The sequence below is a fragment of the Leiobunum rupestre genome, chromosome 11 (assembly GCF_980474605.1).
Source record: "Leiobunum rupestre chromosome 11, qqLeiRupe1.1.hap1, whole genome shotgun sequence".
Classification (NCBI taxonomy): domain Eukaryota; kingdom Metazoa; phylum Arthropoda; class Arachnida; order Opiliones; family Sclerosomatidae; genus Leiobunum; species Leiobunum rupestre.
The window spans coordinates 16,504,971-16,530,484 of NC_143394.1; the positions used below are offsets into that span (position 1 = coordinate 16,504,971).

General features: G+C 34.9%; 1 protein-coding gene across 2 annotated transcripts in view; it reads right to left on the minus strand.

Moving 5' to 3' along the window:
- The window catches only part of LOC149921851 (uncharacterized), a 58,736-nt gene extending 55,868 nt beyond the window's left edge, over positions 1-2,868 (minus strand). Inside the window, exons 1-3 of one of the 2 annotated variants that reach the window (XM_090163330.1) lie at positions 2,553-2,868; positions 2,273-2,496; positions 722-751 (exon numbers count right to left, since the gene is read on the minus strand). In XM_090163330.1, the coding sequence (XP_090019456.1) occupies positions 722-751; positions 2,273-2,354 (112 nt within the window). In that variant the 5' untranslated portion in view covers positions 2,355-2,496; positions 2,553-2,868. Of the gene's footprint in view, positions 1-721; positions 752-2,272 lie in introns of both variants that reach the window. The other variant, XM_090163331.1, reaches the window with a different exon arrangement.
- Between the last annotated feature and the right edge of the window lie 22,646 nt (positions 2,869-25,514).

Consider the following 25,514-nt stretch of genomic DNA (forward strand, 5'->3'; position numbering starts at 1 on the left):
TAAGTATTCAACTATGTACCTTCGCACGCCTCGACATTTTATCTCGGGTATTACTGCGCCTACTAGTGTCAAATTTAAAAATTACACTGCGTAGAAATACTTAACTAATTAAAAACAATAATTTGCCGATGCACTTTTAGGAAATCTCTATAAAGTGTATTCATCCGCACATTATTTTTTCTTTTAGAACTAAAAAAATATGGTTATGCGTAATATTTTTTAGACTTGTAGAGTGAAAAAGCAGTTCTAACTTTTAGAACTACACGAACACGGTAAAACTATATAAACTAAAATAGGAGGCAACAGGTAAACTGCAATTAAAATAATTAACTTTTTAAGTTCTTATAGTTGTAATTGTAACCGTTACGGAGTGTGAATTTTATGAACAGGTAATTCTTATGATCTATCATTGAAAGTAAGCATCTTGCATTTTATAAGTTTCAGTACTTCTATTAATTGAGGTGTTGAAATACGAAATTCAACTTAATAAAACGACAATTTTACCCTGCAATTAACCCTTAAGAAATTAGAAAGATTAACTCATAAAATTAGATTGTAGGTCTAAGTTTTTTTGTCATATACAAAAAAGTCTACCAAATAAATTTCACACATTACTAAATTGTTTTTTTCAGTGCCTATAGAAACCTAACCCATATTTATATATAAATTATATTTTTTATTTCGATTACAGGTATATTATACTTTCTATAAAAATACTCACCTGTTCTAAGGGTTCCCCTTGTAAAATTTTCTATGAAATAATATAAAATTCTAATAAATGTCTAAAGTATTCTTTGTTTTATGGAGTGCTCTAGAACCATTTCTATAGAAAGGATCTCGAACTTATCGAAAGAAATTCTACTTTTCTCTTTAGAAATTATTCCGATTACAAGTGAATCCTAATTTCCATAGAAAATGTTTGTGTCTTCCTACGTGCTCTATGAATATTTCTTTAAAAAAACACTAACGTATCTAGAGTTTTTCAATGTCTACAGACAGATACATCTATTGAATTATATAGAATATTCCAATTACAGATATTTTAGAATATAAAATTTCTATAGAATGATATCGAAGTTTTCTAGATTTCTTTTCAATATAGACAAAATGAATAAATAATTGTAAAGAATTTATAAAGATTACCAGTTTTAATTTAAGTTTAATAGAGGAACTCGGCAAACATTTACTCTTAAGTGTTTATCAAAAACATTTCTTTGAGAAATAGTTTATTAACGTAAATTCTGCCCCCTGATTTGATTAAAGGGCCGCTGTAGCCTGACTGTGCTAAGGTAGCATAATCATTAGGCTTTTAATTGAGATCTGGTATGAATGGATAAATTGGGTAAACCTGTCTTTTTCAAATATTTTGAACTAAAATTTTTAGTAAAAATGCTAGACGATAAAATTTCTATAGAAAGACTATATGTAAATAGTATAAAGACTTCCATAGAAAATGCGTCAAAATTTTATACATTTTTTTCAGTGACTAGCTTCAAATAAGCCGTATTTCAATAGAAAGTATGTAGATTTTTCGGATAACAAAAACTAGATAATAGTTTTGTCTTACTACGTACCTATAGAAAATTGCCAGAACCTTTCTAGATTTGTTTTTAAATGACTATCGACATATTTCTATAGAAATCATTTAGATTATTTTGATTAAAATGTCTATATTAAATGTTTCTACGTATTCTATAAGTATTGCTATAGAAAATTGCTATCTCGAATGTTTATTGATTTGATTTTCAATGACTTTCGACATATTTCTATAGAAATTATTTAGATTATTTTGATTAAAATTTCTACATTAAATGTTTCTACGTATTCTATAAGTATTGCTATAGAAAATATTGACAGTATCTCGATTGTTTATTGATTTGATTTTCAATGACTTTCGACATATTTCTATAGAAATTATTTAGATTATTTTGATTAAAATTTCTACATTAAATGTTTCTACGTATTCTATAAGTATTGCTATAGAAAATATTGACAGTATCTCGATTGTTTATTGATTTGATTTTCAATGACTTTCGACATATTTCTATAGAAATTATATACATTACTCAACGTTTATTAGAATTGCTATATGAATTTTGGTCTAAGTACTCTATAAGAACTACTAAAGAAAACATAGATTTGCTTTTCAATGGCGATGGATAAATTTCTATGGAAAGTAATAACATAATTCCTACAAAAATTACTCTAGAAACTTCCTTGGTCTTCCTACGAGTATTTCTATGATAAGATTGTAATATCAAAAGACACAGACCTGTGAGAGTGAAGCAGGCGGCCACGCACGTCAAGAGCCATACCGTTTGCCAAGCGGAACTCGTCTTGAAAACTCTTCCCATACCCGATACAACTTTTTTCGGGAGTATTCGCTTTAGACAACGTTCCCGCCGTATACGTAAAAATGAGTTTCCCAACAGGTGAAAAGTTTCAACTTTTTCTCGAGTTCCAAAGATTAGGGTTGTTATTTCAAATCGCTAACAACTAAAAAAACTCGTTTAAATTTTGGTCTAAAATTACCTCTATAACTTAAATCTTACTGAATTGAAAATGAAACTAAATACGAGTAGCGTCGATATGAATTAAAAGTAAACGTAAATTTCAGAAGGTGATCGAGACTGTTTGGTAGTGTTGAAATGAATCGTTTTGTGATGAATTATCGCGGTCAAAAAAGGGGAGCGTTACCCGCGCTCTTCGCTTCGCCACTCGTCTCGCTCGCTGTCCGGTTGCGGTTTGTCCGGCTGAGCGCGAGGTTTAAGAAGACCCGCTCTCGGAGTTACCCAATCTGAAACAGGGCCGCCTGCCCGCCGACGTATTGAAATCCCCCTCCGGTGCGACGTCACCGCGCGACCCCACCGACCTGCCTACGTCCTCCCCGAACGCTCCACAGGGGATATACTAGATGCTTGTTTTCTCTCTGCTTTCTACACACCTTTATTAAGAAGTTAGCCGGGAAATATTTTCGCGCGTATCTCGTAGAATTCGTCTGCAGAAACAAATATGAAATCGTTTCGAGTTTCTCTTCTAATAGATTAAGGCGTTGTGATGTCAAATGAACAAAAAGTGTAGATGGCAATGCGATTTTTATTGGAAAAGAGCCAAAAAAGTAGTTGGCAAACAATTATAATTTGAAAACATCAAAAAGTGTAAAAACAATTATAATTTGAAAAGAGCTAAAAGCATAGTTGTCAAAGCGATTTTATTTGGAAAAGAGCCAAAAAGGTAGTTGGCAAACGATTATAATTTTAAAAGAGCTAAAAGTGTAAAGGCAATTATAATTTGAAAAGAGCTAAAAGTGTAGATGGCAATGCGATTTTTATTGGAAAAGAGCAAAAAAGTAGTTGGCAAACGATTAAAATTTGAAAACCGCAAAAAGTGTAAAAGCGACTATAATTTTCAAAGATCTAAAAGTGTAATTGGCCAAATGATTTTTATTGGAAAAGAGCCAAAAAAGTAGTTGGCAAACGATTAAAATTTGAAAACAGCAAAAAGTGTAAAAGCGATCATAATTTGAAAAGAGCTAAAAGTGTAATTGGCATAGCGATTTTTATTGGAAAAGAGCCAAAAAAGTAGTTGGCAAACGATTATAATTTGAAAACAGCAAAAAGTGTAAAAGCGATTATAATTTGAAAAGAGCTAAAAGTGTGGATGGCAATGCGATTTTTATTGGAAAAGAGCAAAAAAGTAGTTGGCAAACGATTAAAATTTGAAAACCGCAAAAAGTGTAAAAGCGATTATAATTTTCAAAGATCTAAAAGTGTAATTGGCCAAATGATTTTTATTGGAAAAGAGCCAAAAAAAGTAGTTGGCAAACGATTATAATTTGAAAACATCAAAAAGTGAAAAAACAATTATAATTTGAAAAGAGCTAAAAGTGTAGTTGGCAAAGCGATTTTATTTGCAAAAGAGCCAAAAAAGTAGTTGGCAAACAATTATAATTTGAAAACAGAAAAAAGTGTAAAAGCGATTTTAATTTTCAAAGATCTAAAAGTGTAATTGGCCAAATGATTTTCATTGGAAAAGAGCCAAAAAAGTAGTTGGCAAACGATTATAATTTGAAAAGAGCTAAAAGTGTAGTTGGCAAAGCGATTTTATTTGGAAAAGAGCCAAAAAAGTAGTTGGCAAACGATTAAAATTTGAAAACAGCAAAAAGTGTAAGAGCGATTATAATTTTAAAAGAGCTAAAAGTGTAATTGGCAAAGCGAGTTTTATTGGAAAAGAGCCAAAAAAGTAGTTGGCAAACGAGTAAAATTGAAAACAGCAAAAAGTGTAAGAGCGATTATAATTTTAAAAGAGCTAAAAGTGTATTTGGCCAAATGATTTTTATTGGAAAAGAGCCACAAAAAGTAGTTGGCAAACGATTATAATTGAAAACAGCAATAAGTGTAAGAGCGATTATAATTTCAAAAGAGCCAAAAGTGTAAAGGCAATTATAATTTGAAAAGAGCTAAAAGTGTAGATGGCAATGCGATTTGTATTGGAAAAGAGCAAAAAAGTAGTTGGCAAACGATTATAATTTGAAAACAGCAAAAAGTGTTAGAGCGATTATAATTTTAAAAGAGCTAAAAGTGTAATTGGCAAAGCGATTTTTATTGGAAAAGAGCCAAAAAAGTAGTTGGCAAACGAGTAAAATTGAAAACAGCAAAAAGTGTAAGAGCGATTATAATTTTAAAAGAGCTAAAAGTGTAATTGGCAAAGCGAGTTTTATTGGAAAAGAGCCAAAAAAGTAGTTGGCAAACGATTATAATTGAAAACAGCAAAAAGTGTAAGAGCTATTATAATTTTAAAAGAGCTAAAAGTGTAAAGGCAATTATAATTTTAAAAGAGCTAAAAGTGTAGATGGCAATGCGATTTTTATTGGAAAAGAGCAAAAAAGTAGTCGGCAAACGATTATAATTTGAAAACCGCAAAAAGTGTAAAAGCGATTATAATTTGAAAAGATCTAAAAGTGTAATTGACTAAATGATTTTTATTGGAAAAGAGCCAAAAAAAGTAGTTGGCAAACGATTATAATTTGAAAACATCAAAAAGTGAAAAAACAATTATAATTTGAAAAGAGCTAAAAGTGTAGTTGGCAAAGCGATTTTATTTGCAAAAGAGCCAAAAAAGTAGTTGGCAAACAATTATAATTTGAAAACAGAAAAAAGTGTAAAAGCGATTTTAATTTTCAAAGATCTAAAAGTGTAATTGGCCAAATGATTTTCATTGGAAAAGAGCCAAAAAAGTAGTTGGCAAACGATTATAATTTGAAAAGAGCTAAAAGTGTAGTTGGCAAAGCGATTTTATTTGGAAAAGAGCCAAAAAAGTAGTTGGCAAACGATTAAAATTTGAAAACAGCAAAAAGTGTAAGAGCGATTATAATTAGAAAAGAGCTAAAAGTGTAGATGGAAATGCGATTTTTATTGGAAAAGAGCCAAAAAAGTAGTTGGCAAACGATTAAAATTTGAAAACAGCAAAAAGTGTTAAAGCGATCATAATTTGAAAAGAGCTAAAAGTGTAATTGGCATAGCGATTTTTATTGGAAAAGAGCAAAAAAGTAGTTGGCAAACGATTAAAATTTGAAAACAGCAAAAAGTGTAAAAGCGATTATAATTTTAAAAGAGCTAAAAGTGTAATTGGCAAAGCGATTTTTATTGGAAAAGAGCCAAAAAAATAGTTTGCAAACGATTAAAATTTGAAAACAGCAAAAAGTGTTAAAGCGATCATAATTTGAAAAGAGCTAAAAGTGTAATTGGCATAGCGATTTTTATTGGAAAAGAGCAAAAAAGTAGTTGGCAAACGATTAAAATTTGAAAACAGCAAAAAGTGTAAAAGCGATTATAATTTTAAAAGAGCTAAAAGTGTAATTGGCAAAGCGATTTTTATTGGAAAAGAGCCAAAAAAATAGTTGGCAAACGATTAAAATTTGAAAACAGCAAAAAGTGTAAAAGCGATTATAATTTGAAAAGAGCTAAAAGTGTAATTGGCATAGCGATTTTTATTGGAAAAGAGCAAAAAAGTAGTTGGCAAACGATTAAAATTTGAAAACAGCAAAAAGTGTAAAAGCGATTATAATTTTAAAAGAGCTAAAAGTGTAATTGGCAAAGCGATTTTTATTGGAAAAGAGCCAAAAAATAGTTGGCAAACGATTAAAATTTGAAAACAGCAAAAAGTGTAAAAGCGATTATAATTTGAAAAGAGCTAAAAGTGTAGATGGCAATGCGATTTTTATTGGAAAAGAGCAAAAAAGTAGTTGGCAAACGATTAAAATTTGAAAACCGCAAAAAGTGTAAAAGCGATTATAATTTTCAAAGATCTAAATTAACTGTTATCTGAGTATCGGTTGGAAGCACTATTCGAAAATCATTTCAAAAGAATTTCGAGTACACTTCTGTAGAATTTCGAAAAACATTTCTATAGAATTTCGAAAAACATTTCTGTATAATTTCGAGTACATTTCTATAATACTTTGAGTACATTTCTCTAACACTTCGAGTACATCATTTCTACAAAATTTCGAGTACACTTCTATAGAATTTCGAGTACACTTCTATAGAATTTCGAGTACACTTCTATAGAATTTCGAGTACACTTCTATAGAATTTCGAGTACACTTCTATAGAATTTCGAGTACACTTCTATAGAATTTCGAGTACACTTCTATAGAATTTCGAGTACACTTCTATAGAATTTCAAGTACATTTCCCGAGGCGCTAATCATTTCTTAAAATTCTCTATAACGATTTAAATTATATGAGTACAGCCTTTGGTAATGCTAATTCCATAATCAGCTACGTAATCACTTTAGTACAGACAAAGCTACAAGTCTATTATTATTATTTAATTTAATTTAGTTTTTCACTCGAAGATCTATTTGGTCCGAGTTTCGCGTCTTTTTGTTTACTCGAAGAACTATCGGTACGAGCTATTAGTAAGTTTTTAAATTTCTTCAAATTTCTTTAGGGGTTAGCTTTTTTATTCCTTTTCATAATGGACTAATCTACTTTTTCAGTAATTTTACAAATTTAAACACCGATTACGAGGAGTGATCAGCCCATCGACATTTCCTAGAATTTGGAGTACAATATTTTAGAAAGGTTTAGGGCCAAATATTTAAAACGAGTAATTTTCAACTTAATAATTAGTTATCAACAATCTTTGTATTGGTACGTCAGTTTGGTATGAATAACAAGTAATTTTCTTCGTCTTTTTACGCGAAAGAAACACGAATGAAATGTTGAAATATTCAGTATATTATTCCTAAATAAGATTCTCGTTTTTGGCGAAAAACAACGATCCACGCATTCTTTGTAGGTTCAAATTACGTTTTCAACGAGCTTACGTAATGTGAGCGGCGGAATTGCAGGCTGACTTCCAGGGTTGTTCAAAATGCAAAATAAAAAATGCTTTATCCATAACTCAAAATGCAAAATGCAAAATACTTTATCCATAACTCAAAATGCAAAATGCAAAATACTTTCTCCATAACTCAAAATGCTAAATACTTTCTCCATAACTCAAAATGCCAAATGCAAAATACTTTCTCCATAACTCAAAATGCAAAATACTTTCTCCATAACTTAAAATGCAAAATACTTTCTCCATAACTGAAAATGCTAAATACTTTCTCCATAACTCAAAATGCAGAATGCAAAATACTTTCTCCATAACTTAAAATGCCAAATGCAAAATACTTTCTCCATAACTCAAAATGCCAAATGCAAAATACTTTCTCAATAACTCAAAATTCAAAATACTTTCTCCATAACTCAAAATGCAAAATACTTTCTCCATAACTCAAAATTCAAAATACTTTCTCCATAACTCAAAATGCAAAATACTTTCTCCATAACTCAAAATGCAAAATACTTTCTCCATAACTCAAAATGCAAAATGTAAAATGCCAAATACTTTCTCCATAACTCAAAATGCAAAATGTAAAATGCCAAATACTTTCTCCATAACTCAAAATGCAAAATGTAAAATGCCAAATACTTTCTCCATAACTCAAAATGCAAAATGTAAAATGCCAAATACTTTCTCAATAACTCAAAATGGCAAATGTAAAATGCAAAATATTTCTCCATAACTTAAAATGCCAAATGTAAAATGCAAAATACTTTCTCCATAACTCAAAATGCCAAATGTAAAATGTAAAATACTTTCTCCATAATTCAAAATCCAAAATTTAAAATACAAAATACTTTCTCCATAATTCAAAATCCAAAATTTAAAATACAAAATACTTTTTCCATAACTCAAAACGCCAAATACTTTCTCCATAACTCAAAATGCCAAATACAAAATGCATTTTGAAAATTGGTTTTTCTAAATGCAAAATACTTTCTCCATAACTCAAAATGCCAAATACAAAATGCATTTTCAAAATTGGTTTTTCTAAATGCAAAATGTATAATGCAAAACACTTTCTCCATAACTCAAAATTCCAAATACAAAATGCATTTTGAAAATTGGTTTTTCTAAATGCAAAATGTAAAAGGGTTTTTGAAACTCAAAATAAAAATACAAAATGCATTCCCTTACCAAAAAATAAGTTGGATTTTAGTTGGTTTTAAGTTGGCTAGTGGTCAGAATATTTCAATAAACTAGTTAAAGGGGTAATAAGTTGTTATTAAGTTGATGGGAAAATACTTTTTTCTTTAAGTTGGTAATTAGTTGGTTTTTAGTGGTCAGAAAATTACATATTATTTGAAAGTTGGTTTTAAGTAGTTTTTAAGTTGGTATTTAGTTGGTTTTAAGTTGGTATTTGTTCCAAACTTAAAGTATTTCCTAGACCACTTATTTTTTGGTACGGGTTATAAGGGATTTTCAAAATCATCCTCGCTGTACGAATGTTTGTCTGCTTCTGAGTGAGTAACTGAGTATCGCCATCTATGATTGCTTGGGAGTAAATAGCAGACGAACTTTCTCTACAAGAGCTGCGATGATGGTACCCCAGTAAAAACATTGTGAAAAATTATTTTGCAAATATTTTTTCACACATCAAACCCACAAAATTCAAAATGTAAAATAGTTTCCTAGAAACTCATAATACTAAATGTAAAGGTAAGTTAGGTAACCGTCAAATCACCAGTTTTAATAAAAGCGCCTATTCGGCTTTTCTATAAAATAAGCTACGCTTGCTGAACTTGTTTTTATGTAGCTCATTCGTCACAAAATACGTAGAAGTTCCGTTCAGTTGGTTTAAAAACCAGGTGCTTGGTTGATTTTACTCTAAATCCAGGGCTTTTCGTAGTAAAACGTCTTCGACAGTTCGACACGTCACAGAAACATAAAAACAAGAATGCCAATGTTACTATATAGAAAGGCCATTTCCCGCAATGATGCCAAATCGAGGAAACTTTCCCAGATCTAGGGAAATTTTAACTGCTAAAAATCCCAAAAGGGAAAAGGGAAATCAGGCCAAAAATTTGCGAAATCTAGGGAGATTCGACTTAGGGTTATTTTAAATTGAAGCTACCAATCTAAATAAACACAATATTTAAAATAATTGATTTTTTTTGAAGAAAATATTAATTGAGAGTAATCTTAGCAAGAAAGCGTAATGTTTTCAATGCAATTTTACTTTGCGACGCCTCGTTTGCTACAAGAGATTCTGGAGTGAGATTCGGGTTATTAACGGAGGGGTGCGAATTCATTATTTTTATTGCTCATTGTGCTAAGCTAGGCCTAACGTCTGAATTCTTGAGTTTTTAATTTTCCGGAAAAATAAAATGAGGAAAAATTTCCAGAAAAGTTTCCGCAAATCGGAAAAAATAAAACATTTAAGCATATATTACTTTTTAAGGGTTTTCAATGTTTTTACCTTTTTTTCGATATAAAATGTCTAATAACAGAAAACATACTACTAAAACTTTAGTAGTGTTACATTTTTAAACAGTTTAAACTAGTCTAGAGGTTTAGTTTTAATATAAGATTCGAAAAAATGAGGCGAAAATGCCGCTTTATTTAAATTTGAAAACAATATTAGACTAATCATGGAATTAATTTTTCGGAAAAATCCGGAAAATTTTCCGGAAAAAAGGTCTCGGTCATTTTCCGAAAAATTTTCCGACTTACAACTCTACTGAATACGATGTTGGTTTAGGCTTTTAGCCAGTTATAAATTATAACTGGTTAAACTAGTTCATTAGTTTAATAATGGTTATGTAGAAGGCGCTATGTATTCAATATCACTCTCTGAAGGACAATAAAGAAAATTATTATAAAGTGTTATAGTTCTTAGGGTTTAGGCGAAAAAGGGAAATTTAAGGACCCCTTGGCATCACTGATTTCCCGTGAAACCGCATCATAGCTAACATTTACCGTATTTTACTACTTTACCAAAAATATAAAAATTACACTGCGTAGTAATAGTTACTGATTCGTAAATCATGTTTTCCCCATGTGATAATTTCTTTAAGTATTTCGACAGAAGTGGGAACTGGCGAAGGCATATGTTTCAAGCTAATAACATTAGCGCCTTAGCGGTATTAGAACATGGATAATTTTATTCTGGTTTTCAAAATCATATAGGGTTAATCTACGTACGCCGTATTTTGCAATGAAAACAGATCTTTTATTTTCTCAAATTACTGCTTTATCTCTTTTGCGCAATATTAAATAAAAAAAACGGTGGGTGTTAATGTAATATTATTAGGACCCCCCGCAACAATTTTGAATTGAAATGAAATGAAAACAAGTGGGCCACGTCATCAAATGGTAGTTTCACACAAGTGCGTAGGCTAAAAATCACTTGGTTTAGTTTTACTTTTGGATTCGAAAAAATGAAGACAAAATGCCGCGAAATTTAAATTAGCGAACAATACTAGACTAATCATGGAATGGAAACCTCTGGATTTTTCTGGAAAATTTTCCGACTTACAGCTCTAAATAGTTATCTTTCTTTAGTAATCACGGCTCTCTTGGGGGCCCTAGTTTATAGTTTTAATGGGGTCTCGACTCACTCTCGGGGGCCCTGAAGAAGATTGCTATCAGCTGATAGACCTCAAATGTCCTGAGTTCGTAAACTATTCCGTGGTCTGTTGAGTTATTTTATATTTTAGAAATTATGCAGTTGTTTTAGATTGTCACAGAAAAAAGGGGATATTGAAGACCTATTTATCGTAACATTGGATATAGAGTTCTTATCGATATTATATGGCTTTGACATTTCTTATATAAAGACTTATAATAGTTTTATACATTTCACTAAGGTATTTGTTTACCTGAAATACAATCTCAGAGGCCTATACTGTGAAAAATATTATTAGATTGAATCGGACATTTTCTGTCATATCGCAATGCTCCCAAAGTTTTCGAGTAATACAAGACGTTTTTGAAATGAAATTTATTTGGTATTTGTTTCATTTTAACCTTAAGTGATATCAGAAGTATATAGTAAATCTCATAACAATCTCCGGATCCAGCGAATGTCATTCGCAGGCTATGTGTTAATCACTCTTGTTGGGGAAATTATTCAAACATGCGGTCTAAGGCGAGAAAAAAGAGTCATGAAATTTTAGTATAGTCAAAAACGGGGCGATTGGGCTCTAAGAAGGGTTTGAAAGCAAAAAGCTACGTCACTGCCAGTCGTAAGTGTCCTAAAAGGATATGGTTAAGTGGAAATAATTATATTTCGAGTATTCGTCTGAGGAGTCAAATCAGAAATAAAAATTTCAGTTGAAATGTGTCTTTCAGTTTTGGAAAGACACATATCCTCAAGCTACTTTGTTCCTTTTGAGCAGTAAGATGTACAAGAATTAACATAGTTTTCAGTTCAAGGAACTGGTTTTTGTACAATATATCTCCCTTTTTAAAAAGTAGCTCATCTCACTATGTCCTGCTTTCATCATTTTGGTAATTTAATCCCAACACAAAACTCGCTTTGATAATTATTTTAATTAGCATTTAATATGATTTTAGTATTATCCACACATAAATATTCATCTTATTGTGTCTTACTTTATCCCGATTTTGGTCATTTTCTCCCAAAGGAAACTGTATTTTTATCATTGAAATCGATTTTAGTATTGTTCACACCAAAATATTCATCTTATTGTGTCCTGCTTTATCTTGTTTCAGATATTTTCTCCCAACGAAAAATTCATTTATCTAACTAAGGCTTTATAACTACTTAACTTTTTCTTGACCAGTATGTACTAAGAACAATAATTAATTGTAAAATTGCTATGACAAACGCTTGAGTAGATGGGACAATTCAGTCCACTAACCCCTAAGCTACTAATCAGGGGTGTGATATCCCCACTTGGGGATAGGGACAGGACACCCGTGGCGGAAGCGTGACAACCATCCGTTGGGGTATTGGTAGTTGTCTTTACAAGGCCGTCCACATTATCTGCCTCCCAGAAGATTCGGATTACAGGACTACGCCACTTGTCCCGGCCATAGAAATGAGACTAGAATCACGATCGGATTGGGAGAGAGGCACCAGCTAGAAGGCCGCCATTATAGTAGAATCGCGAATATCCGCGCCATCTAATAAGAAAAGTTGAAACTAAATATGATTACGTGGCAACGTCGTCTGGTTTGTTTATGTTCTTAGATCGGTTTTCGACATTGTTGAGTTGTAAAAAAGACATTATATAAGTTACTTCGCAAGAATCTACATTTGCGTAAATTACGGGTAAGCCACTTTTATAAACGTTTTAAGTTTACTGCTCTTGAAATAAAATAAGCTTAGAAAGCTTATGTCTAATTGCTTTCCCTTCCATTTCCAGGTTTTTGTCTCTGGAAATTTTATTCAGGCAAACTTTGGAATATGAAATAATTAGTTTTCTAATTAAAATATTGCGTTGATGGCCCATCCCCAACTCAGCTTCAAACATATGGTCTTGAAGTTGGCTGAAAATGAAAGACATTTATATTCCGAGATTAGTATAAAATAATTCCTATAATATTACATACTTATGGAATGAGTATTTTATTTCTTTCCGAAATCGGTTTTTACAGTACAAAAAAAGCGCAATTTTTTAACCATTTTTAATTTTCCGCGGTTATGCTTATAGACGCGAAAAACGCAAACAATTGGCGTTTTTCGAACTTAAGTCTACAGAGCCCTTCGTGTTCAAACAAAACCCTCCTTGACAAAGAATTGAAAAACAATAGAACCATAGCCCTAGAAAAAGGCTAGAACATCAAAATAGTAGAAAAAGTAAGTACTTAAATCGTTTTAACCTCTAAATTGTATAAATTACTTATGAAACCCTTTTCGTTTACGTTATAATTGTTAATATATAGGCTCTTTCCATGAGCGCACCCAGAGCGACCTTTCGGTGTCGACGCATCTGAACGGTCATGAAAATTACGCGACGCGATATCGCCGCCTGTTTCCATTGTCGAATCGAACCCCCACTGATGAGTAGATCGCTCCATTTGTAGTGCTACTAACTGGCACTTTGAAGCATTTATCCTAATATCATCTTTCTAGCCCAATGCGGTGGATTAAGTCAAACTCGACTTTCACCCAAACTAATTTGACTTACGCTTACGCCCCAAATTTATACGTTCATATAAATGTAAATTTGACGGTGAAATTAGTGAAGCAGTTTGGATATATAATTCAGATTGTACCTGATCATGTGAGAAAAAGATAACGGATTGATATGTTCAGATAGAAATTAGAAGCACTAGATTTACCAGTTGTTTTTCAATTTGGAAATTGGCTAAGAGGCACACCGAGTATAGAAGGAATAAGGAGAGAAACACCCAAAATGTAGTGAGAACGATGCGATGACCGTTTCCAAGAAACAAAAAGGAGCGATATTTTCTCCTAGGAACACCTCTTTTGTCGTGCCAAGAAGGTCGAACACTTTTATCGCACTAACCCGTTTCCATGACCGTTCAGATGCGTCGACACCGAAAGGTCGCTCTGGGTGCGCTCATGGAAAGAGCCTCATAATTCTTACAAACCAAAAATAAATATATTTAAAAAAAAACTGAAACATAAACACAATGGCACCATTTGTATAATAAAAAAATATAAATAACTATCGGAATTTATTCCGGAATATTTATTGCACAAAGGTTGCTTTAATTTTGCCTTATAAAATGTCACCGATCTCGCCAGGAAGACTTTGCGGACCTCTGATGATGATGGGCTAAGCTCGGCTAAGCTAGTCGAAACCGGAAACATGTCATTGTTTTTAAATAATAAATATGCAAATCTAACGAAGTCTTAAAATTTTCCTTTAATAATTATTCCTATATTTTATAAATTTTCATTGGATAGATTACACCATCTACGGTAGTTTTTCTATTAACTATTTTAACTTTGTAGAACGTGAGGAAAAGAAATCAAATACTAATTATTTACCTTTACTGATAGTAGATGGCGCTGCAATTTCTCAGTCCGTATTGTGGATTGCCGGCGGAAAGTGCATTATGTCGTTGCCTTCCTCCCCTCGGGGGCAACGAAATGAGGAACGGGGTAAAAATATTTTAATGACTAGAAAGACAAAACTAAGGAGTTGAAAAAAAAGGCACTCGCTAAGTTGCTTGTGATTTCGTTTTAAAGCTAAGCCTCAAGCCGTCCGCCTGTGAAATTTAATCAACAGCGAAAATTGTTTTAAGCTTCTTCGAATCCTGTCTGGGGTTTTTTCAGAAAACGGATTTGGTTTTCTTTCTCTTCAATTTTTATTTTTGGGTTTTCTTTAATTTGATATTCTCAGTCTTGATCGATTTTTGGTTTTTATTCCAAATTTCAGTAATTTATTTAAGAAAAACGTCTTTCGAATAAATGTAAGTAGAGCTTCGGTCTAGTTGAAAGGTTTTTTTTTTCATTTTTGAAGATATCCCTCGAGGGGGTAAGAATCATTTTAACTAAACTATGTGTATATTTTCTTAAAATGAAATGTTTTTATCGAAGCTAAAGGGAAGCCATTACAAACGCTAATCCTCCGCAAAGATCAAATACTTATTTTCAAACATCTTAATGTTATTGTAATTTATTATGTTTTTACAATATTTTTACACAGGTAAATATTTTTTTAAGTATATTATATAATATTAATATATTTAATGTGTAATTAACATATAAATTCAATATTTTAAATATCATTAGTAAATTTGTATTTGAATAAAATTATAAATATTATTACCTTATTTAATATGAATATTTAACTATTTATAATTATAAACACATGTTATGTAGTTCCCTAATCAGTAAATAAAGAACGCCACCAATTCTTTAGTAGTCGGTGGAATGGTAGTCTATCATTTTCAAAAATTAATTAACTTCTGTTAATACCTGTAACTACAGTATATCATCTTTCTTCATTCATGGCTAAACTACTTAGTCCTTTTAAGGGAAATTAAAATACTCCTATTTTAAAAATTATTACTCTCTTTTTTGGAAAATGAACATTTCTTTGAAAAGAAAATACTCGCTTTTTTGGAAAACTAATATTCGTTATTTTGAAAAACAAATACTCAATTTTTTCGAAAAACTAATACTCGCTTTTCAAAATAATCTGTTTTTTTTTGTAAAACTAATACTTGCAATTCGAAAAAAATTATTAGATCTTTGAAAAAATGAAAACATAATACTCCGTTATTCGGAAAACTAATATTTCTTGAAATAATTAACTAATACTGATCTTAAAATAACTGAGGTTTTTGGAAAACTGATATTTCTTGAAAAACTAATACTCGCTTTTCAAAATAATCTGTTTTTTTTGTAAAACTAATACTCGCAATTCGAAAAAAATCTGGTTTTTTTTGTAAAACTAATACTCGCAATTCGAAAAAAAAATCTTTTTTTTTGTAAAACTAATACTCGCAATTCGAAAAAAAATCTTTTTTTTGTAAAACTAATACTCGCAATTCGAAAAAAAAATCTTTTTTTTTGTAAAACTAATACTCGCAATTCGAAAAAAAAATCTTTTTTTTGTAAAACTAATACTCGCAATTCGAAAAAAAATCTTTTTTTTTTGTAAAACTAATACTCGCAATTCGAAAAAAAAATCTTTTTTTTTGTAAAACTAATACTATAGCTTTCTTAAAAATTATTAGATCTTTGAAAACATAATACTCGGTTATTTGGAAAACTAATCTTTCTTGAAATAATAAACTCATTTCTGATCTTACAATAATTGAGGTTTTTGGAAAACTAATATTTCTTGAAATAATAAACTAATACTGATCTTAAAATAATTGAGGTTTTTTGAAAAATAAAATAGAGTTTTTGGAAAACTAATATTTGAATTTTTAAATTTTAAGGAATCTATTTTTCTAAATCCTAAAGTACTTCTTTGAACCGTAATGACGTAAATAAAATTTTTCGTGAATATTATTGTTTTATCGTTTGTACTGTAAAAAACGCAATAATGAAAATTGAGCAACCTCTACGTTGAAGGTTTTTTCCCAAGTATAATTTCTATAACTGAACCTTTAATCCAGTTCTAAATTAAGCCTTTTTAGAACTGCGGTAGTGGCGTTTGGACGATCGGACCCCGCGGGCAGGGGTAGTGACACAAGGTGATGGCCGGCGAACTTCAGACCTACGACTGTCCCCTCTAGTCCTCTACTCGCCTACTCGCGACCTTTCCGAAGTAATGAATGTCCGGTGCCTTTCTATTTTTGGCCTGAGGTGATTCCGCCCCCGTTACTCCCCCCCAACTGACCAGTGACCGGGAAAACTTAGCACGCTGACAAACGGCTTAGACCAACAAATAAGGGACGGTACACTCAATTTGGAGTTAAGTTAGTACAACGCCTGACGCCAGCGCTGTGGTGGCGGCTTTTGGCAACTTGTGTACGCAAACGAAACTGCGTGATATATTTTAAAATTATCAAATAATTAAACTCATTTAACGAAAGTGTTAAATTACTCTCCATAGGCATCACTTTACACGATAATTGATATATTTCGCACCATTTCAACGAGAGGGTGCTTGCTAAGCTTTGCCATTCGGAAAAGCGGGTATAAAATTGAGTGTGTCGGGGTGACATTTGAGTCGGGGTCGGGGTCGGGGTCGGGGTTGGGGTCGGGGAGAGAAAAAACCCCGAAAAACCGGGTCGGGTCAGGGTTTTTTGGAATTTTTATAATTAAGCGTTTTCTAATTACAAAAGTGACGAGAGTAGTCGCTTCAACGGCTGACTATTTAAAAGTAACAGTAAAACCATAAGTGTATAATATTGTTCGATAAGTGTGACACTTTCTATTCTTCACATGTAAAATTTTTACTGAGAGCTATTCACAAGACAGACTGCATTACGGGCTTCGTCGCCGTTTTGCGTCCGCTTGCTCCCGCGTCACACGTAGCCTTTGATTTTCTTCTTGTGATGACATCACTCCGTTACTAGCTCTCAGTTAAATATTCCTTAAAATTATGGAACAATATTATAGACTTATGCTAAAACCAAAAACGAAATGAAAACCAGCGACCTTTGTACCAAAGAGTATAAAAACTACGTAACCTAGAGATATAATGACGGCCGAAAGCAGTAAAGGAAGTTGTAGCAACCGGGGGGAAGGCACTCAGTGAATTTGCACTTCAAATTTCGGTACCGCAGCGCCACTACGGCAGTTTTAAGTGGCAATCATTTTGATTTAGTTCAACATTCTTGAAAATTCCTTAAGGACTTGGCTACCTTTAGGACTTGGCAAGGTTAGAAAACAAACGCCTTATTCTTCAATTTTTGAAAATAAACACCGAAACAACGAATCCACAAATTCTAACTAAAAAAATCACGAAACAGTAACCAATTACTGTCACTTTTTTGAATTGACAGATATTAGACAATTAAATATCCAAAATGCCAAATTTAGCACCTCCGCAACACCGTAACTGCCATTTTTCTCCGGTATTATTATTTATTGTACTAAAAACTGCCGTAGTGGCGCTGCGGTACCGAAATTTGAAGTGCAAATTCACTGAGTGCCTTCCCCCCCGGTTGCTACAACTTCCTTTACTGCTTTTGACCGTCATTATATCTCTAGGTTACGTAGTTTTTATACTCTTTGTTTGTACCTTCGAACGAGAGGCGTCTCTGAGAGAATAGGCTGCTGGCTTGCCCAGTCAATTTTTTTATTTGGAAAACCCGACTTAAAGGGAATATAACCTGCAAAGCAATCTTTATGGAAGATCCTTTAAATTTTTCAAATATCCCTGTACAGTGGCGCCAAACATTTCTAAAGCCAAAGGCAAGAGCGGCCAGAGCCGCGAACGTTGGTGTTCCACACCAAATACCTGAGGTTATATTCCCTTTAAAAAAAACCCCGACCCAAAAATTAAACAACTCGACCAAACCCGGGGATCCCCGACTTACCGGGTCAGGGTCGGGGTCAGGGTCGGGGTCAGGGTCGGGGTCCCCGTGCGATCACTAGTGTGTCTAGAGATCGGCGTTTGAATAAGAAATTATCCAATTATTTATTTTTATTCATAACCGCAAATTATCCGAAAAATATACGAAAAAACCGAATATTTTTGTATGTTAAATCGTTGTTTATTAGTATAAAATGTTAACCAAACTTTTTATTTTTGATCGAAATTTTGCCGGTTAATTTATAAGTAAATAGTAAACTTTGGAAATCTGCAACGACAGAACACTATAAGTAACAGTTACCAATGGAAACGAAATTGGTCGCTAAAAACAAAATTATTACCGAAGGGAAAATGAATGAAATGGAAAATGAATTCGTGCTTAATTTAAATTCAAATAAATTTATGCGGTAGTTGATCAAGATTAGAATATTTAAAGGAACACGTAGGTGTTTAAAAATCTTGGTGAAAGCTAAATAGCTCCTTCTCTTACGTATTTCGAGATTTCAGATCGGGCCAATCATATTCTGTTCCCTTTCCAAACCTATTTCCGGAGTTCGTTTGAGAAACTAGTAAAATTTAAAGGTCGGCGGGTCTTTTAACTTTGAGCCGCGTCTGTCGGACCGGCGTCAATGTTGTTACAGTGGTAGTAAACCACTATTTTTATTCGTGGGTCAGCGTTGTCAGATCGAAAATTTGAAATAATCGTATCTAGGCCAAAAAATTATCGATTTTCCTGGAAAATTATCGCACATTTCTTTTTGGCGCTAAATTTGAATTCATATTTATGCGTTCATTTTTTTTAAAAGCCTTATAGGAGTTTTATTTCAGGGAAATAAACAAAATGCCTATTATCATTCTTAACTGTACCTAATATGTTTAAAAATGTATAAATGCGGTAACAGCCAGGAGAAATAAACTCACACTCAGGACTACGCAGAGCGTTCGGCAGAAAATGTATAGAATTCATTTTTAAGTAGAAGTTATATAAATTAATAATAAAATTTAAACCGTTCGTAGGTTTTTAAAAAGATTTGAAAATTATCGTACGTTGAGGCAGAATAATCGAAATAATGATACGATATCGTACGCCCTAAAAATTTCGATGATATTATCGCACTGTGTGATAATTATCGTACGTCTGGCAACACTGTCGTGGGTTTTTCGAGCACCGTTCCCCCTCTCTACATCTTTGGACAGAGGAATTCCGAGAATCAACGGACACCTGGTCAATCATGACGATGGACATTTTGACCCGTTGTGAAACAGGAGCGGAAACAAAGGAACGGGTTGAACGGGAACTCGAGAGCAGCGTAGCCAGATTATGGGAACTTTCCCATGTTGTGGGAATTTTCAGTCCATTTTACCTCTGTGAGGAAAAAGGTTTTTTTTTCAGAAGCTTTGATTTTGTGGGAATTTTCATGTCCGCGGTTATTTATCCTATATTTTTTTAATGTGACTATCAATAGAAAGCTCAAAATTATCTAGAGCTGTGTATTTTCGTGAATCTTGGGATTTTAGATATAATATAAAGGAGACGCCTCCTAATAATACAATAAAACAATGTATAGGCCTAACAAACAAAATTTTTAAAAAATGAAATTTCAATATTTAATTTTAAAAAGTTGATTTTAATTTTCTTTTTGAAAATTATAGCTGGTTTTTCGTTGAGGGCCGGGCTAAATAGGGGTGTGGGAATTTGTGGGAAATTTACTATCCAGCAATAGGAATTTCGACTTTCGACCATTGGCAACACTGCTCGAGGTTGGTTGGAGACGTGACACGAGAGAGGGGAAGTTAAGGATTTTTGTTACGCGAAATTGTCCAAGTTAAAAAGTCATTTTTCGAGTCGAATTGAATTAATTCTACGAACCCTACTACGCGGTGTTGTTCCAAGCGGTACATTTGTACCATTTTATTACGTTTTAAAATTTTTAGTACGAAAATACGTTTTGATATTTTCCTTTTGTATGGCCCTCTATTGAAAGCGACATTTGCGCTTTTTTCAAGGGAATTGTAATAGGCCTTTCTATAAAGTAACATTGGCCTTCTTGTTTAGATGTATCGGGGGCGTCACTCGTGACGTAGAAGTGACGTTTTACTATGATAGCCAATTGACGCTAGCATAAAATCTATTTATGTCTTATTGAACTTGTTAAAATGTTCCACGCGCATCTTGATATTTTTGCGTAAATGGGCTCGAGCGATTTCGCGCGTGCTCTCTGAAATAAAAGAAACGCGCGAGCCTTTTACGCTAACATATTAAAGAGCGCGTGGAACATTTTAACAAGTTGAACAAGACGAGTCGCCCTTTTTATAAAGATCTAACCTTCAAAACTGAACTGAACTCCTACGTATCTCGTGACGAAAGCGAAACATTAAAACCAGTTCGGCAAGCGTAATGACTTTATAGAAAGGCTTATTAAATCTTTTGACATTTAAAAACGAAGAAAATTGGTTTCATAGATGGCGTACTAAGCGGAAAATCGAAAAGTACGTTTTCCTCCAAAAAAATGCTTCGGAAATTCGATCTGTGATGGGTTTAAGTTCGTTCCTGAAATCGCTGGGAACAACACTGCTACTACGAAACAAAATTTAGGGTCAGAAGTGGGGTCATAACACAGACGCCTTGTTACGTCAGTGTTGATATTAATTATAATAATAATAATAACAATCAGCTAGGCTAATACCCAAGGCACCACCTTAGGCCTAAGTCATCAAGCGAACTCTCACAACGGACGCCAAAACGGATTCTGAAAGAAACGCCTCGACGGAGGTCTACGATCCCGCAGTCGAAGACCACGAATCCGAAAACGACGATACCGAAAACAACGAAACCGCGCTAATCCAACGCTTCAAATAAGTTATTTTTCAGCTCGCCACGCAACTCAAATGGACGACCGAGATAAAACTAATCGCCCAAGCCGGATATATGGTACCAAACAGCACGGCCTACAACTGACATCGAGTTGTGTGAGGAACTTCCAAAGATTTCGATAGATGGAAAGGGAGTTTTATAGCGGATTTTCCCGAGCGATTTTCCAAAGAAGAATGGAGGATTCAAATGCGAGACAGATTACAACAGCCGAATGGAACAGTTGAGTCGTAAATCTTCGTCAAATTGGATCTTTGTAAAAGACGTGGTTTAGCTACTGACGCACGTAATATCTCGACTCGCAAATCGTAACCACGAGGCGGTAATTAGCTCCTCAAAGCCAGCAACTTCCGACGACATTTTGATGCTCGCGAAAGAACCAAAAAAAATTGGACCGATTCTACAACGTACACGACTCGGCAACTACGACGAACTGCACCGACTGCAAGTATTCCGCCCCACGTCGCTGCCCCTCATAAATTTTTTCCCCGCCCGCGCCTTTCCCCGGGTACGGTTATCCACCCTTTACGATGATGGCTCCGGTCGCCCACCCGCCATCCTACGGACACCCATTCGGAGGTCCGAGAGCTTCTGTACCAGCTACCACGGTGGAAGATCCAAAACACAAGCTACTAACGGACAAGATTGAAAGACTCGGGACACTGATGGAGAAGATACAACGTGATATTGATAACGCGTAATATCGACGACATTATCAAAACTCGAACAGTTATCGCCAAAACGTTTCTCCCCCGCGGTAGAAACTCCTAAAATTGTGGGCGTTTAGGACACCTTTCGGTTATTTCGAACAATAGCCCCGCCAAATCTTTTCCACTTTTTAGTTCCACCTTACCAACGTACTTAATAAAGGGAACTAATGGTGCCAAAATTATTAGCCGCAAATAATTAATTTTAAAGATTTTATAATTTTAAATATGTACGACCGTCTTCGGGCAATTTTTAATTAACTTTTTAAATAATGCTTCGCGGGGAATAATTTTTGCATCGTGATAATTTGGTTTGGTTTGGTTTATTTTGATTACATTTGATTACATATAGGTACATATATAACCCGGTGTGCCCTCTTCGATCGACAAATGGTTTTAACAACGGCTCGACCAGCGGTGCTAATTCGGGGAAACGGGACCCAAACTTCGTTGAGAGGGGTGCGGAGTGGTCGCCGGCGGACTAACAAAACCCTTCGCCAGACATTCGAAATGAAAATTTTGCTGTGCCTATAATAGACGTTTCCGTTACGAACATTGGGACTATTCGTGATCTTTTGGACACTGGTGCTCGAAAATCTGTGATCGACGAATCATACGTAATCCAAAATCAGTAATTAGGGACCCCCGATCATCAGCTTCGACAAACGCCTAGCTACGCCGAAGGGATTGGTAGATGGCGGTTTTGACGCGATTACGGTTGAGTGTTTCGAGGTCCGCTACTCTATTTTGCCAAACCGGCATAATATTCGCCCACAACCGTTTTCATCTCTTCTATCGGGACAGTTGTCACCAATTCTAATATCGCAATCCGAACGCGAAGTACTTGACGTTCCTCCGGAGGGGTTGCCAATTTCCGACACCCCGGACAATCGCCAGATTGGAATCTCGAGGATGCCTTTGCCGCCGACAAACAAACATCCAACGTCGCCTGTATACAATGTATGGGCTTGAGCCAGCGCTACATCTTTATTCATAACTATCAACGTCACGATCCATTGCGATCCTTCAACGTACCAGCTAGTTTAGCGAGCTTTGAAGATTGGTCAGACGAGCGTATTTATTGTAAACCCTACCGATCACGGAATTCCGTTAAAGACAGGCAACAAACTTGGCAAAGCCAGCGAATTAGCCAACGCTTCGAGCAACGTTGGCGAACCCTTCGTTTCTTCCGCGATTCAACTCGAAGACTCGCAACTCGCGTACAACGAAGACAACGGGAACGTGATTTTCAACGAAATCCACAGAATAGAATTGGGCTCCCATTTAACCGAGGTAGAATCGCAGAACATTCGCTCACTTCTAAGTCGTTTTCGCGCTTTATTCGCCTTAACTCTTAAAGAATTAGGAAAAACGGATCTCGCGGAACACAAAATCGATACGGGAAACCATCTTCCGATCAAGCAATAACCTCGACGAGTATCACCGGCTGAATCACACCTGAGCAGATTACCGAGATGCTACAGGTGGGGGTTATCAGAGAATCGTTTAGTCCGTGGTCAAGCCCAGTGATCCTCTTGAAAAATAAAGAAAATTCGTGGAGTTTCTGTGTAGACTTTCGACTATTAAACAATATAACCAAGAAGGCAGTTTACCCATTACCGCATATCGACGATACCTTTGATAGGCTCGGTGGATGCAAGTACTTCAGCTCGTTGTATTTACGCAGCGGAGGTCGGTATAGTACCCTCCGACCATGGGCAAACTACTACAGGACTCGCAATTCTATACTAAGCTCCCATAGAGTATTTATCTTCAAACTGTCGCGCTATTCGACTGGAGCGCTACCGTGCGTAATTCGCGAGAGCTAAAAATCGGGTACAAAATTTCCATGGAAAATTTAGCTTTACCAGTAATTAATGAAGTTAATATTACGCCTTGAGCTGTACTCTTTACTTGCAAATATTCTATCGAATATCCATTCGATATTACGTAATTTAACAGCCTTTTCGAAGATTCATTAAGAGGGATATTTTGCGCATCCTCGAGTTTTTCAACCGTTTCGCAAAGAATAGATTGATACCTATTCTCAAGAATATCTAATATCCAAAAATACGTATCATACTAGTTAATAAAATAGATTAGTATAATGAAAATTCGGAGTTAATTTTACCTTTCAATAATCTGATCTAAAACTCCATGGACGCTGCCATCTTGTCCCAAATTTTTAAATTCAAAGAACTTCACTAGGTGGCGCTGCCCTTCACGTAAAATTTCAACGTGACATTTGGAAGACGAAGTTTTATAGGCTTACATTACGAGTCCTGTAGTAATTTGCCGAGATCGAGAAGATCGATTTCGCTATTTTCCTGGCTTCCTTTCGGATTATGCAACGATATCATCGTTTTTTCAAAAACCTTCCGGGAACATCTGGTACTTTCGGCAATCATGTCGGAGAGTCTCACGCTTCAGCCATCCAAGTGCATTTTCGTGTCCGAGAAGATTATTTTACCAGGTCACATCTAAGCGCGCTGGGCATTTTCCCCAACTCCTATAAAACTTGGGCTGCACGAAATGGGCATGGCTGTACGAGACTTAACCGTTCGCGGCTTCTTAGGACTCCACGTCGTACTACCGTTGGTTCATTCGAGGCTACGCTGAAAGGTCACAACCGCTTACGAACTTGCTGAAAAACAATTGTCCGTGGTGTTGGGGCATAGCTCAAGAACGATCGTGCGAGAGCTTAAACGACGCGCTCCAGGAATCACCGATTCTCGGACATTTCGCGGAAGGTGATAGAGCAGCTCTACATACGGATGCTCCCGGCCACGGCCTGGGAGTGGTTTTGGCCCAATACGACCCTCAGGACACCGAGCATGTTATCGCCACCCGGCCAACTACAAGCGCTCTTGCAACCCATCCCACCACTGACGAAACTTTTCGAAGTTGTCGGAATCGAACACGCTGAACCTCTCGTGAAATCAAACTCCGGAAATCGCCACATTCTCATCGCCATGGATTATTTAACAAAATGGATTGAAGCAAGCCCGTACCGAGTACAGAGACGGTACGTCAATGACTTTATTAAAGACTACATCGTACTTCGCCACGGGAACCCTCGCCTATTGGTAAGTGATCGTGGGACCGCCTTTCTATCTGCTGAAACCAAAGTCGATCTGGGACGGTGGGGCATCAAAGCCGCGCCAAGTTCCAGTCACCATAGGCAAACCAACGGGCTCGTGGAACGGGCTAATCACACCATGGCTGACGTGATCTATAATTACGTAAACCCCGAACACACTGATTGGGACGAGCATCTTCAATCGTCGGTTTTTGCAAGTAATTCATCCGTGCAAGCGACAACGAAGAAGACGTCGTATGAATTGAACTACGGAAGATCTTGTCCCGCTTCTCCCGGGCCAGGGAAATATCATTTAGCCGGAAGAGGTCACGTTCAGCAAGCTCAAGAGACTCGTGCGGGAGTGAAGGAGCGCATCAAAGCGAGTCAAGTCAAACAAAAACAACGATACGACGGAATTCTACATTCGATGTCGGAGATTTTGTGTTGATCCGGAATTTCGCTAAAAAAGGGCCGCACTACCAAGCTCTTACCGCGTGACAGGCCCCGTGAGTTACCGTGTCGAGGACCCACCATACCTAAGAACTCGACGTCGTCAACCACATGAAGCCCTACCGAAT